This window comes from Vespa mandarinia, chromosome 8, assembly GCF_050613455.1.
Source record: "Vespa mandarinia isolate Hongniang chromosome 8, ASM5061345v1, whole genome shotgun sequence".
NCBI classification, from domain to species: domain Eukaryota; kingdom Metazoa; phylum Arthropoda; class Insecta; order Hymenoptera; family Vespidae; genus Vespa; species Vespa mandarinia.
Genome location: NC_140817.1, coordinates 2,877,501 through 2,893,433, shown reverse-complemented (window position 1 = coordinate 2,893,433; position 15,933 = coordinate 2,877,501). Strand labels below are relative to the sequence as shown.

The window sequence follows — 15,933 nt, the reverse complement described above, 5'->3', positions numbered from 1 at the left end:
AAGTTCTCAAATTAATCTATTACTTAGATTGATGTATCAATCTAAATAATAATAATAATAATAATAATAATAATAATAATAAAAAAAAAAAAAGAAAAATATACAATCGATTGATAGACAATGTAATATTGTTCGAGATCGAGTATTATAATGAAATCTTCTTTCTTTAATCTCGTTGATTATGAAATATACAATGTTAGATTGAAAAGATTGATGAGAAGCAATGGGGGACGGGGGATGACGTGGTGTAATAAGAGAGATAAAAGGAAAAAATGAAAGAAAATAAATAAATATAAAAGAAAAGAAAAAAAAAAAAAGAAAAGAGAAAAAGAAGAAGAAAAAGAAGAAGAAGAAGAAGAAGAAAAAAGACAGAGAAAATGAAGGAGATTTCAAAATCTTTACGATGCCTCCTGTCGAACTCATTCAAACGCGTTTCCGTATAATGACGCATAATGGTTAAAGTTTAAATACAGTTTGCGAATATAATTATCGATAATTAGGTACCATTATGGATGGAAATCAGACACACCTCTTTCCTAATCAACATTTCGCCATCGTGTAAAAATCACGTACACGTTAATTCCTTGATCTAATATTATATATACATGAAAATCATATTAAAAAGAGGCGTTCAATGTGAAACAATTGAAAATTATTTCAACGTTAATCTTATTAGTTAAAGATTAATTTTTATTTAATAATATTATTACTATATAATCATTATAAATATATACGATTTTGTTTGTTCAATTAATGAAGTATAATTGAGAATTGAGAAAAGTATAATAAAATTTCGTTTATCATGAAGTTTTTTTTTTTTTTTTTTTTTTTTATTATTATTATAAAAATTTGCATATTTGATAGATCTCATTGATAAGTTTTAAATCGAATTAAATATCCATTATCATTTACGGTGTTAATGATATTTAATGAGTAAGAAAGAAAAAACAAAAATAAAAAAAAGAAAGGAATCCGATCAATTGATCCCACTTTTTCTTTCCACTTTCTATATCAGAATGAATATGAATCATGAATGAAACTGTTGTATGTCAAAGCATACGATTGTCGTTGAAAGTATAGACATTGAACGATTCATTCAAACTCAATAAATAGATACATTTTTAAAAGATAAAAAGAACTCCGTGAATCTTTGTAAAGATCTAACGAATGTCTCTTGTGTAATTTCACTCTCTCTCTCTCTCTCTCTCTCTCTCTCTCTCTCTCTCTCTCTCTCTCTGCCTCTATCTGTCTGTCTGTCTCTCTCTCAGCTCCTTTCTTTCTTCCTCCTCTCTCTCTCCCTTCCTCCCTCCCTCCCTCCTTCACCCTCTCCCTCTCCCTCTCTCTCTCTCTCTCTCTCTCTCTCTCTCTCTCTCTCTCTCTCTCTGTCGAACATTTCGAGGATCTCGTTAGGCGATTTCACCGGACGGATTTCTCGAAAAACCGATAAATTTGTAATATTATCGTTTCCATAATTCTCTCTCTCTCTCTCTCTCTCTCTCTCTCTCTCTCTCTCTCTCTCTCTCTCTCTCTCTTCTACCAAAAGTAATTTTTACTAATACCATTGTTGTTGAGAGATCAAATCTATGAGCGTGTTAACGAAGGAGGGCAGCTTCCTAGTGGGATTTTATAATATGGTTACGCCAGAGTCGCGCATTCTTCAACTCCGATAATATCCTTGAGGGGGTTTTCTCTCTCTCTCTCTATCTCTCCCTTTTTTTCTTTCATTCTATTTCTCTCTCTCTCTCTCTCTCTCTCTCTCTCCTAAGGTGGAATTACTTTAAAAGTAGGCAACCGGTGGCAGGCTGGTCTGCTACGGGTAATTACATCGGTCCTCTATATACCATCCCAGCGAGACTATATAGAAGTCGGAGTCTTCGTAGACCGGTTGATTCCTTCGCGTTTACTCGAACCGTTTCATCCACTCTCGCGCATCTCACTATACCTTTTCACTTTACTTAAATTATTTGTTTAATTGTTTGGTCATTTAATTATTCAATTGGTTATAATCATTTTATTTTATTTACTTGTTTCCTTTCTTTTTTTCTTCTTTTTTTTTTTTTTTTTTTTTTTTATAAATACGAATAATTACGATAAATACGAATTACATATTAATCCCGTAAAAGTGATCAAGATCATGTTATTATTAAGCGTGAGTGTTGTTAATCATTTTATATTATATCGTATTATATCGTTTTATTCGATTAAAATGTTTCGAAATGTTTTTCTTTCTTTTTTTCTTTTTTTTTTTTTTTTTTTTTTTTTTGTTTTTTTTTCTTTTTCTTACTCCTTTCCATTTTTATCTTCATTTTGTACGTTGTAGATTTTTCATTAAAAATTATTTTCTCTCGTGATTGGTTTGGTTTTCTTTCTTCTTCTTCTATTTTCTTTTTTCTTTTTTCTTTTTTTTTTGTAATACAGACTCAGCGTTTCGACTCGTGTCGAATCGAAAATTTAATCGGTATAATTAAATGCATATATATATATATATATTTATAGTTCGTTTTTTTCATCATTTTTTTATATTGTTTTTCTTTATTTTCCTTTTTTCTTTAATTTTCTTTTTTCTTTTCTTTCTTCAGGCACTTCTTTTGACCTTGGCCAGCACTCTGTTGGCTCAAACGGAGAACCCGACTCGCCTTGCTCGTACATCTCAACAAGCTCAAATCAGATACGACGATCCTGATGGTTCGTTAATTTCTTCTTTTCCTTTCTCTTTCTCTCTTTTTTTTTTTTTATCAATGATTTCATCGTCATACGAATAAAAATTCCTCAATCGTTCGTTATTTCTATAATTGTAATAAACAAAATCTTATTCATCGATACTTAATTTCTGAATTATTTGGCAAAGTTTTTCTGATATTTGAAATTATTTGCAAAAGAGAATTTTTGAAAAGTGAATTAAAATTAAAATTATCTGACAAAACTTTGAATAATGAAATCGAAAATGATAACGGTATAAACGATGTATCATTTTCATATTTCTATATTTTTATGATATTTAATATATATATATATATATATATATATATATATATATGTGATTAAAATATTTATAATCATAAAAATTAATAATTCTAAATGCATACATATATATATATATATATATATATATATTTATATATATATATGAATTTTGAATTATTATTTCCTGACTTTCAAGGTACGAAAGTGAACTGGAAATTCTACGTGCCGTATAATCAGCAACGCTCTAACTTAGAGAATCCTCAGCGTGGGCAACGAGCCGAGACAGCGATAGCTCAACCGCAAACTTCAGGAGTACAGCATCAGCAACGTTTGATTCAATCTCATCAACAACCATCACCGTTATCAAACGTTGTACCAAATCAACCAGAATACAAATCTTACGCTTCTGTACCAACGCATATAAAGGAATTGATATTACAGACGTATGAACCACAGCGTCCTTACGTCGATCCATCAGCTTTTATCCATCAGCAGGGTTTATCGTTTGAACAGGCAAATTCTCGTTCTGATATTTCTCAATCGAGTCAATACGAATCACCAATTGGAAAATATCAAACTGTCGATGACACGAGAACCGCTTCTACGGATTTTTATTACGGCGAACGAATGGCCAAGCCACAAGGTAGTATCAATTATAAGGAGGATCAGGATCAACGTCAAAACGAACAGCATCATCATGATCATCATGATCATCATCATCATCATCATCATTCACGATCGCAGGAAAATCAGAATTCTCAACAATCCCAACAAATAATCGGTATAACTGTACCGGTCGAAACTATGCCCGTTCAACCGGTACCAAAATTGGTCATAGACAAGAACATGCCGCAAGAGATACAACAGTTGCTACATTACCAATCTCAGATACCCTATGATGTCATAGCTAACAGAATAACTTACAGGCCAAAAACGTTGTTCATTCCTAAACCGATACCGGACGATTCGAAAGGACCGTATTATTACAAGAGTAAGATTTATTTCATGAAAGACGACAATGTCGATGAGATCGAGGATGTTAAATCGATCGACGATAGTCAACGTCATTGACGACAATTCTTTTAATTCTTTTAATTCGATTAACTCGTTACGTTAAACGTATTATAATATATATATATATATTTTTTTTAAATGTAATATTATATTATAATTAATTTAATGACAACGTTGAAAAATCGTTCGATCATATCGATCGTTAGATCATTATTTTCTTAATCTTTAACATCATTTCTCGTAGCGATCGAAGGACAATACCCATTGTTCTTCGTTCTTGTTTCTTTCTTTCTACCTTTCTTTTTTTTAATAGAAAATGAAATCCACAGAGACACACACACACATACACACACGCACGCACGTATGTACGCACACAAACATAAAAAAAAAAAAAGAAAAAGAAAAAAAAAATAGAAAAAGAAAATGAAATAAAAGAATTATTTCCGCTGTTCGTCTTTGCGACGATGAACACCGTTCTCCTTTTTTCCATACTTTCACAGAAAACACGTTGATCCGACGTTACAAGAGCATCAATTAAATATCTGATAAATAGTCGACCTTTCTTTTTCCCTTGTCTATTTTCTTTTTTCTTCTTTTTGTTCTTTTTTTTTTTTTTTTATTTTCGTAATTCTACCTACACTTTTATCACGACTACGTATTTAATTAATCAAAGTCACGCTCGCGTCTCTTAGATTATTCGTTCTCGAATATTTTTCGAGAAATGTTTTGTTTGTTTCTTTTCTTTTTTTTATTTTACAATGATGAAAAAAAAAAATAAAAGAAAAAAAAAATAAGAGGAAGAAAAAAGAAAATGCAAAAAAGAAAGGGAAAAAATTGTTGAAAAAGAGGAAATAAAAAGATGGAGTTCTAGATAGATAGATAGATAGATTGATAGATAGACAGATAGATAAATGGATAGCATTTCTTCGTGATAAGAAAACGAACAAATTATGTTAATCGTTCTACTTTCGTGTGGCCTTCATGGTTCCGCAAGTCCACAAGAGTATATAATGTGTTCCTTCAAACAGTGCTCGTAATCGTTTCCACATACAATTCTAAACCACTTTCGTTTTTACTGTTCTCCTTGCTCGACTCTTTTGTGCAGTTCTGCTCCTCGCTCTCCTCCACCTACTCCACCACCATCACCTCCTCCTTCTCCTCACCTCTCTTGGTCAATAATTTGTTGGTGTCGGCTAGTTACATTATGTACACACGTATAGATACCGAGTGCCTTTGTTTGTAAGCATTCATAATACAATGGAAAAAATGTAATTTGTCAATGATATAAGCTTTTCGATTGTTTTATTTTAGAATTTTATTAAAACTCGTAATCCCTGTTAACTCTGACCTTTCCGTTTTCTTTTCTTTTTTTATCAATTTTCTTTTTTTTTTTTTTTTTTTTACTTCTTTTTTCTATTTTTTTTTCTTCTTTTAACATTATTTTTCTTTCGTTAACTTTTTTATTATTATTATTTTCCCTTTATTTTTTAATTTAAAAGAAACAAATTTTTTTCAATCAACAAATTCGACTTCTTAATCCTCGTCGACGACAATTTATGAATTTGATAGATATTGTAAAAAAAAAAAGAAGAAAAAAAAGGAGAATAAATAAATGAAAAAAGAGGGGAAGGGAAAAAAAAAAGAAATAAAAATTAAATGTCCTCTTCAATGTCCCCTTCAATTGCTTTTTTTTTTTTCTTTTTTTTTTTTTTTTTGTTCTTTGTGTATTCTTATAAATCATACAATTGGACATTAAACATTTGGACATTAAAAAAAGAATAATATCGAAAAGAGAGAAAAATTAATTATCGTTCTTTTTTCTTTTTTTTTTTTTCTCATTTCTTTCATTTTCATTATTATTCATTTTTCTTTTCGAAGAAAAAAATTTTGGATTTTAGAAATCGTCGAAGAAGAAAAGACAAATAAAATTAATTATCGTCTTTTTTTCACTCTCTTTATCTCTTCCTGTCTCCATCTCTCTCCATTTCTCTCTCTCTCTCTCTCTCTCTCTCTCTCTCTCTTTCTCTACATATACATATATATTTCAGTTTTTAATTTTAATTGGTTAAAAGTTTATGATCACACGCAAAGAAAAAAAGGAAAAAATTTTTTTTGTTCACACGGGAGAAATCAATGAGGGAATACTTTCACGATAGTGAATCTTACGTAAAATTGTATTCAATGTCGGTGTAACTTGGACTATGCGCAGTTAAAAGACATCACAGTAGGATGCATCATCTTGTGCATCGTTGCATCGTAACCTTTGAATCCTATGGAAAAACTCGCTTTTGCTTACGTGACATTCCACGATGATGCGCTTTCCAGTTGCACGTTCCTTACTCCCACGTATATATATATATATATATCTCTTTCTCTCTAAGAGTTATCGTGTTTCGTATTAAAAAAAGAAAAAGAGGAAAAAAAATCGAATCGTGAATCTATATTAAAAAAAAAAAAAAAAAAAAAAAAAAAATTCTATTCTATCCCCAAAAAATATTTATTCTCTCTTTGTTCTATTTCTTTTTTTATTTTCTCTCTTCCTCTCTCTCTCTCTCTATTACTTTCTTTCCTTCCTTTCTTCCTTTCTCTCTTTCCTTTTTATTTTTTTTTTTTTGTTTCTCTTGAAATATTATTACGAGCGCAAATCGTAAAATGCGATTACCTTAGAACGGAAACTTTCGAACTGAATCGACGAAACTTTCACCGTGTGCAACTATGTCGCATAAGAGTCTCTTTAACGAGTCACCATTAAAAAAGGTAACAAACGCGTCTAATTGTAAGACAATTTTATAAAGTAGAAAAATAAAACGGAATGGTACGTGTGATAGAAGAAAAAGGAAGGAAAAAAAAGAGGAGAGAGATGGGGAGGAAAAAAAAAAGAAAAGAAAAGAAAAGAATAGAAACGGAACAATTTTTTTTTCCTGTTTCTTTTCTTTTGTTTTTGTTTTTTTTTAACTCTCTCTTTCTCTCTCTCTCTCGTAAGTGTATACAATTGCGAAATAATTCAATGCACATGCGAAACAATTTCTTTCTTTCTTTCTTTCTTTCTCCTTCTCCTTCTTCTTTTTTTCATTTTTTATTTAATTAAACATTCATTTTTAAAAAACGACAACAAAGTCATTCGACGAATTCACTTCCACGGAAGAAAAAGTGTCTTTGTGTGTTTTTGCAAGAAAAGAAAAGAAAAGAAAAAAAAAGAGCAAATAAAAAAAATAAAAAAAAGAGAAAAAGAAAAAAGTAGAAAAAGAAAGGACAAAAAGTACGCGTGCCTTTCGTTCTTTGCATTTCACATAATTGAACGTGAAATTTGTAAAATCGACAAAACGTTAAATACTATAATCGATTTCGCGTAAGAGAAAATTCTTTTCTTGAGGAAGAAAAAACAAAAAAGAAAAAAAAAATAAAAAACAAAAAAAAAAAAAAAAATAGAAAAAGAAAAGTATAATAATCACAAAATAAACATACTCCATCGAATCATTGCTTCCTCTTGCACTTATTCATTCCGTTCATTCGTTCATTCATTTTTCCCTTTTCTCTCTTTTCTTTGTTGTTATCGTGATCGAATTAATAAACATTTGTTAATTCATTTGAAATTCACGGAAGAAAGTTTCGCTTGCCGTTTCGTGATTACATTGGGAGAGAGTAAAAGGATAAGGGGGAAAAAAAAAAAAAAAAAAGAAAAACAAAAAAGAAAAAGAAAAGAAAAAACCAAAAAAAAGAAACAAAAACCAAAAAGAGAGAAAGAGAGTGTGTGTGTGTGAGAGAGAAAGAGAGAGCCAATACGTTCGTTATTTCTTTTTTTTTTTTTTTTTTTTTTTCTTTCTCTTTTTTTCTTTCTTTCTATAGAAACACTCGAACGCTAGTCGCCGGACATCGAGGCAGGAAATCGTAATCGATATCCCGATCCGTTAGAAGTCGCGTATCCGATAAAATGGCAAGAAAGAGAGATGGAGATGGTGATGAAGGTTGGAGGAGGAGAGTCAGTGAGTAAGTCAGTCACATCCCCCGTCTAAGCTACGGGGGGCCTCCTTTTACATTCGCCCGCCTATAAAGTTCTTCTGGTGACCGCGCGCCCGTCTCAGAAACGCTCCACCCTTGAGCGCATCGACCAGACAGCTTAGGCCGCTTTCATCTCGCACCATGAAATTTCACGTAAGTGATATAATTATCATTTATTATCTCGAAATTTGATTCTTCCTTCCTATCATGAAACTATCGTATTTAATTCTATTTCTCTTCTTCCTTCCCACTCCCTTATTTCCTCCGGCGGTCAATGATCCTAATTTATGTTTTTCTTATTTAACTTTTATTCAAATTGATTTCGTTCGTTCGAATAACGAGAGAAATCCATGATTTTATTATAATCGTTTCCATTTTTCCCCGCTCGCCCTCCTCCCCCCGCCCCCCACCGCCCTTGTCAATAAATTTACACGTTCTTTGCAATTATTATAATAATTGAACAATTATATATATATATATATATATATTGAATAATTATTATATATATATATATATATGTATATGTATGTGGATGTGCATGTGTAGATATAACGAGTGAGTCGTATAAATTATTTGTAATTAATTTTCTAAAGAAAATGTATTTCTTTTTGTTCTTCTTCTTCTTCTTCTTCTTCTTTCGATTTTCTTTTTCTTTCTTTTTTCTTCATTTTTTTCTTCACGTGCAAAAATCATTCTCTAACAAATTTCATAGAGTAGTAATAATAGTTAGAAAAAATTGATAAATATCGATTTGCCATGTATGCGTGTATATATATATATATATATATATATATATATATATATTTAAACGTTAGATACTATTTATGCACTTACGTTTACGTCTTATGGAAAGACTCCTCTCGCGTGTTTCTAATCTCGATGAAATTGCATTACGACACGACTCGTTTGTGCAAAAATAGACAGAGAGAGAAAGAGAGAAAGAGAAAGAGATAAAGAGAGAGAGAAGGGTCACTGTTTCCTTACGGTATGTATGTGTGTGTATGTATGAGTGTACGCGCGCTTTTATGTGTGCGTACGTATGTCACTAAATTAGATTCGACAAAAAATTCTCCGGTATAAATACCGTTCCTTTAATTGATACCACGTCACATTTTTCAATGTTTCCGTGCGAATGCAACTAATGAATTCTAAAGATATTACGTAATAATGTTTTTTACTTTCCTTCTTTTTTTTTGACATATCTATATATATATATGTATATATATATATAAAATTTGTTTCGACATATTTGTTACGTGTATCTATATAAAAAAAAAAATATATATATATATATGTACTTATATATTTTATATATTAAATATATTTATTGAAAAAAATTTATATTTCTAATGTAATATATTTTATATAGGGTATAGTTTAAATAAATATATTAAATTAAATATATTTATATAATTAAATATATTTATTTAATGTTTAAATAAATATATTAAATTAAATATAATATATTATATTTATATAATATATTATATATTATATTTAATTTAATATATTTATTTAAACATTCATTTAATATCTATATAATAGTAATAATAATAATAATAATAATAATAATAATAATAATAATAATAATAAATATTTAAGTAATACTTTTTAAGAAGATAAAAGAGAAAAAATTCAATATTTTACGAGATATAAGTAATTAAAATTATCGTGAATATTATTTACGGTTCGTTAACATAAACTAAAGTTTCTTTCTCTAATTAATATTCACAGCTCACGCGTTATACCGAACAAGAATATTTGTGTTTTATAAGTAGACGTATATATATAAGTAAGTAAAAATATGTTCCCTCTCTTAATCATATCACCCTCTCCTTACCAAACACCCCCTCTTATCTTTAACATTCTTGAACGTACGTCCGCTTTTTTAAATCGTACGAACATAAGCTAGGCGTGTCACCGTCGACAATTTATAATTTCACTTTCTAGTCGAGAACGATCCAATAACACGACAGATAGGTATTATTTCGTACGATTAGCTTTTCCATTCGTATCTATATTCTATTTTATTTATTTATTTAGTTTTTCTTTCTTTTTTTTTTTTCTTTTTTTTTATGGGAGACGTTGGAATTTTTGTTTTATTTTGTCGTCGTCCCTTTTCTCCCTGACTTACACCTCATACTCATTTAATTCTTACGTCTATCATACGTTCCAGTTCGAACACGTTCCTTCTTTCTTTCTTTCTTTCTTTTTTTTTTTTTTTTTTTTTTTCTTCTTCTTTTAATAACGTTCGGAAAAATTAATAGGCAAACTTAAATATTTTTCTGCATTCGTATTTTCCTTCGCAAAATATTGAACTCCGTTTGGCGTTGGCCGACTCGCAACCGCAACTGGCTCGACTTACACTCAAGACTTTCCCTAACGAAACGAGAAAGGTGACCATACAAGTCGGCAACATAATTCCCATAGCCGTAGCCGTACGTAATCGGCCAATCGATACGGCTTTTTTTTTTCTTTCTTTTTTTTTTTTTTTTTTGCTTTTAATCCAGATACACAGACATAGCCGGATAGTTAGATAATCGATTGAAATTGATTATTTGTATTCGTAAGAACCTATATATATATACGTATATTTATAACATCTATAATGTGTTTATAAAGAAAGTAAAAAATTGCAAAGTACGTTACGCGTACTATGATATTGTTTAAAGATATATCATAAAGTTGAATAAATAGAATAAATTTTGAAAATTAAAAATTTAAATGGTAATAGAAAATTGTTGTATAATATTTAATGTTTCTATAATACGATCGATTCGATCGATCGATCGATCGATCGATCGTTGTTTAAATTCCAATAGATTTTCCTGCTTACCGTTCTTCCGGTATGCCTGGCACAATTCACGATTCAAGGAGCCAGCGACGGGAATCGGGTCTCTCAAGGTCTTAGATATAGCGAGGAGAAAGGGATCGAGTATACCGATCAAAGTGGTTAGTATATCGGTTCTTTTTTCTTTTTTTTTTTTTTTTTCACAATCCTCATTAGTGAATATTTACGGTATAGATTGTTGCAGATATCTTTTTTTTTTTTTTTTCTTTTTCTTCATTTTGTTATCTTTTAAAAAATTTATATTCCTTTTCTTCTTGTAATACTTTCTATTTTTTTTTTATTCTTTTTTTTTTCTTTTTTTTTTTTTTTTTTTAGCATCGTTAGGAGCTGGCGATTTTACGATTCAAGGTGCAACCGATGGCAATTCGGATTTCAAAATCCAAGGCGCTACCGATGGACATTCGAATTTTCAAATTCAAGGACCGTCCCAAGGTGCCATATCAACGTTCAACGTTCAACCACCTACAGATGGACATAGCCAATCGATTATTCAAGGACCATACGATGCCAATCAGGCTGGCACGAAGTCACTTCAATATAACGATCCCAGTGGTATGAAAAATATTTTATCTTCGATTTATCATAACGGAGAGACATGAAAATACCGTACAATCTGATTGTACGGTATGGAATTGTTGAAAGAATAATTTTTTTTTTCTTTTTTCTTTTTCTTCCTTTCTTCTTCTTCTACGAAGGATTAAGAGTCAATTGGAAATCGTACAGTCACGATCGACAACCGAGATTACAACAGGCACAACCCGAACCAGCACATTATGCCGAACCAGCTGCCCCACGAGGACCACCCCCTCCGCAACATCGTCCACCACCAGTTCAACCACCGATTCAACAACCATCTTACAGGCCCTACAACGATGCACCAGCTCAGATTAAACAGTTGCTTCAATTCCAGGCACAAATACCATACGTCAATGCCATACCCGAACAATTCAGGTAATGATCTTTAATCCTAACTAAATCATTTCTTGTCTGATGTCGTTGATGGAAGAAGAAGAGGAAGACGAGGAATATGAAGAGAAATAAAAAAAAAAAAGAGAAAGAAAAAGAAAAATTTCACAATTTTTTTAGATACGATCACTTGGCGGCAGCACAGGCACAGGCACAGCAAGTACAAGCTAAATATCAACAAGAGGCTCAACCTCCGGAATATCGTGGTACTAAACCACGTGGTGGTCCATCCAGACATCGAAGACAAGCACCTCAATATTCTAAACAATCTCAAGGTCAACATCCTCAGGCTCAACAACAACCACAGTATAGAAGATTATCCCAACCACCGACCGAACCTGCTCCTCAATATTCAACGAACTTGCCAAACAATTTGCAAGAATTGTTGAAGTATCAAGCACAGATACCCTACAATATTATAGCGAATCAAATAAGATACGTTCCTGATAAGCCTTATGTACCGCAACCGATTCAACAGTCAAATCCTCAAACGGTCCAATCTGCTCAGTATCAAGGCCAAGGTGATCAATATCAAGGTCAAGCGAGTACGTACTCGCAACCACAGATAAACGCCTATAAATCTTATCCCCAGGAACAGCCTGGTTATTATGATCAGGGACAAGGAGTACGTCCTGTCACCGAAAATCATTATTAAATCGAATGTGTGAGATTGAGAGAAAGTATGTGAGAATGAGAGAGACAGAGAGAGAGAGAGAGAGAGAGAGAGAGAGATAGAGAGAGAGAGAGAGAGAGAGAGAGAGAGAGAGAAACTGTTCGTTGAAAAGAGAAACGATTGATTTTCTTCCATCTTACGTTTTTTTTTATTTGTATTATCATTATTTTTTTTTATCTTCTTTCTTATTATTAATTAATTAATAATGGGAATTGCGAAATCGTTACGGTGCATTGTTACCACTCGCTTTATAATTTATTATTATTATTATTATTATTATTATTATTATTATTATTATTATTATTATTATTATTATAATTATTATTATTATTATTATTAATATTATTATTATTATTATTATTATTATTATTATTATTATTATTATTATTATTATTATTATTATTATTATTATTTGATATTATTAAGATGATATATTTTGCTTGAGTTGAAAAAAAAATTTTTGATCCGTTTTTTTTTGTTTCTTCTTTTTTTTTTTTTTCTTCTTCTTTTTACTTCTTTTTCTTTTTTTTTTCTTTTTTCGTTTAATCCTCCTCGAAATCGAAGGAACAGAGTAAGGTGGTAAGAAACGAAACGTGTGAATTTCTTGATTCATTGAAAGTATTATATATTATCGGGTAAACGTCCGATTATATAATTGTATATGTGTTTACATCGAGTACGTCGACTCGAGAGAGTTTCCATGAGAAATTACGGTTTTGTGCGGTTACGTGTGTATGAAAGTATACGTGTGTGTGTATGTGTGTGTGGGTGTACGTATGGGTGTGCATATCTGCGTGGTTTTATTTTTCTATTCTTAGTTCTTCCTTTCTCTCTCTCTCTCTCTCTCTCTCTCACTCTCTCTCTCTCTCCCCCTCTCTTTTTATATATATCCCAAGTTTTTCAATAAAAAATGATAAAATATTTTGCGACACGTATCACATGTTCGTAAATGCGTGCATGCACGTGCCATAGAGACCCAACAATTTCAATATCCTTTCATTGTGTTTAGTTATTTATTTATATATATATATTTTTTTTTTTGTTTCCTTTATTTTACAACACGAAATTCATAAAAATTTTTTATGGAATCTTTAATAACGCTAGATCCATTATATCACATATTTCAACTCCCATGATCGTTTGCAAATTGATATATGCAGCTAAATAGTTCGATTTGTATCGTCGATTGATATCGTTTCTATAAATAAATATATATAGTGGGAGTGTGTCTGTGTGTGTGTGTGTGTATAGGTATATATGAAAGATCATTCGTAAATAAATTACGAGAGATTAGAATCTTAGTACAAACGTCTCGTGTGTATATGTTCTTTTTATTATTTTTCTTTTTTTTTTTTGTCTTTTTAATTTTTTTTAAATTGTTTTTCTTAACGTCATTACAATCACTTTATGTTTGTAGGAATTATGTCAGTAGATCCTGTAAGAATTTTTGAGACATATCAAATGTCTCGTAGAAACCGGTTCGAAAATATTGATTTGCTATTATTATTTAAAGTCTCGATTAATCGTTAGATAGATATATCGATCGATCGATCGATCAACCGTTTTGTCATTTTTGAATGAAATTGTATAACCGAACGTTAGAACGATAATTATAATTATTTTCTATCGATGTTACGCATAAATTTATTTTTGAAAGTGGTAATAACTTGACGTTACGTATTTCGATATCATTTGACCGTTCGTTAACATTTTGATCATATTCAACGGATATAGACGACGACTTTCACGTAGATTCATATAAGATAATCTGATTGGTTCGAGTGAATGAGAATTATAAAAAAAAAAAAAATATATATATATATATATATATATATATAAATAAATAAAGAATGTCAACCACGATTAATTTATTATTACGGCTCAATACGACTCGTTATTATTTCTTTTTTATTTTTTCATTTTTCTGATCTTTTTTTTCCTCTCTCTATTCTCTTTTAATTATCTCACCGAGATTAGATAAAAACAACGATCTCTCAAAGAGAATTTATATTTTTGCCCATACGTAATATCTGATTTTCATGTGACACATAAAATGCGTATATAATATTTGTTTATATATAATCATTTCGAAAGATGCATAATTGTTTTTACCTATGTTGTTCTATTCTAAAGAAAAAGAGAAGAAAAGAAAGAAAAAATCCAAAAGCAAAAAAGAATAAGAACAGAATTACCAGATGCATGTGCAAAGAGGGTGATTTAAATAATCTGAAAAAAGAAAAAAAAAACAGAAAGAAAAAAAAGAACACGAAAACAGAAAGAAAACAAAAAAAAATTCTCTGGAAAGTTTGACTTATGTACTCTCGTTTATGGCGTTAGAGAAAGATAGATTGTAATCTATACTATTTCTCCTATCGTGTTTAAGTCCGCAATAGAGTTCGAATCGGTCACTTTTCCTTCTCTCTCTTTTCCTTTCTCTCTCTCTCTCTCTCTCTCTCTCTCTCTCTCTCTGTGAACGTGAAACTACGCTTCCTATCTAATCCAGTCCCAGTCTCGAAATGTTTCTTTTGCTATGGTATGGTGTTCGGTCGTGAACCAACATATACGCGCGACCCATACGCAATGAGAGTAAGTGAAAGAGAAATATATAAATAGAAAGAGAAAGAGAGAGAGAGAGAGAGAGCGTGTTAAACTATCTAACATCATAGAATTTTCTGTTTGCAACTGGCCGGCGTCCGATCATTTACTTCCTGACTTGATCCGACATAGAGTTACGTGATTCCAGTTGATTGTATATGTATTTGAGGAAGGGTGGGGATTGGAGGACCTATGCACTTACATACCTACGTTCGAACCTCGAAAATAAAAAAAATCCACCTTCTGAATCGACGAACCGTGAAAGCTGGTGGTGGCCGATCGGTTGGTTGCCCTGCAAACGGTTCTCGCCCATATAGAAGTGAGTCGCCAAGGAGTCGACAGTTTCAGACTCAGGACAGACCGTTTTCTTCTGAAGAAATCTTAGAACATCGACTCGAAGGAACATTCATTGTTCATCATGAAATTCCTCGTAAGTTTTATTATTCCTTATCAATTTAATAAAAAAGAAAAAAAATGTTATTTATTATCGATGCTTTCTTTAATTTTTTTCTTTCTTTCTTTCTTTCTTTTTCTCTCTCTATATACGTATACATATATCTCCTTTTAATGCGTTCGAACAAATTACGCTTACGTTACCGATTTACTTTCTTTTCGAACGTAAAACGATCTATGGTGAAAGTACTTATCATCTAGATTCGATCGTTTATATTTTCTTCGCTCGGTCAATTAACCCTTCGCTTCGAATCATTCAGTTTCGTTCATTTCCTTGATCAAACAATATCCGGTATACTACTACATAGATGGTTACATACAATCGCCTTTCGATTTGATTATCTTTCATAGATTATTACTTTTGATTTTTTCTTTTTTTCTTTTTTTTTTCTTTGTGAATTACAGTCTAGATCTAGTC

At 30.9% G+C, this 15,933-nt stretch overlaps 3 protein-coding genes across 3 annotated transcripts in view; all 3 read left to right on the top strand.

Annotated features, from left to right (window-relative positions):
* Positions 1-1,821: 1,821 nt before the first annotated feature.
* LOC118451260 (uncharacterized) lies at positions 1,822-5,327 on the top strand. Its single transcript, XM_085658683.1, has 3 exons — positions 1,822-2,149; positions 2,580-2,685; positions 3,161-5,327. Exons 1-3 carry the CDS (start codon positions 2,135-2,137, stop codon positions 4,033-4,035), a joined length of 996 nt encoding a protein of 331 aa, XP_085514809.1. The 5' UTR covers positions 1,822-2,134; the 3' UTR covers positions 4,036-5,327.
* A 2,643-nt stretch (positions 5,328-7,970) lies between these two features.
* LOC118447801 (uncharacterized) lies at positions 7,971-12,809 on the top strand. Its single transcript, XM_035880183.2, has 5 exons — positions 7,971-8,130; positions 10,800-10,929; positions 11,144-11,380; positions 11,524-11,779; positions 11,915-12,809. The coding sequence occupies exons 1-5, from the start codon at positions 8,119-8,121 to the stop codon at positions 12,447-12,449; spliced, it is 1,170 nt and encodes a 389-aa protein (XP_035736076.1). The 5' UTR covers positions 7,971-8,118; the 3' UTR covers positions 12,450-12,809.
* Positions 12,810-15,031: 2,222 nt separating this feature from the next.
* Positions 15,032-15,933, top strand: part of LOC118451259 (uncharacterized) — a 2,133-nt gene continuing 1,231 nt past the window's right edge. Inside the window, exon 1 of the mRNA XM_035887635.2 lies at positions 15,032-15,492. Coding sequence (XP_035743528.1) covers positions 15,481-15,492 — 12 coding nt within the window. The 5' untranslated portion in view covers positions 15,032-15,480. The remainder of the gene's footprint in view (positions 15,493-15,933) is intronic.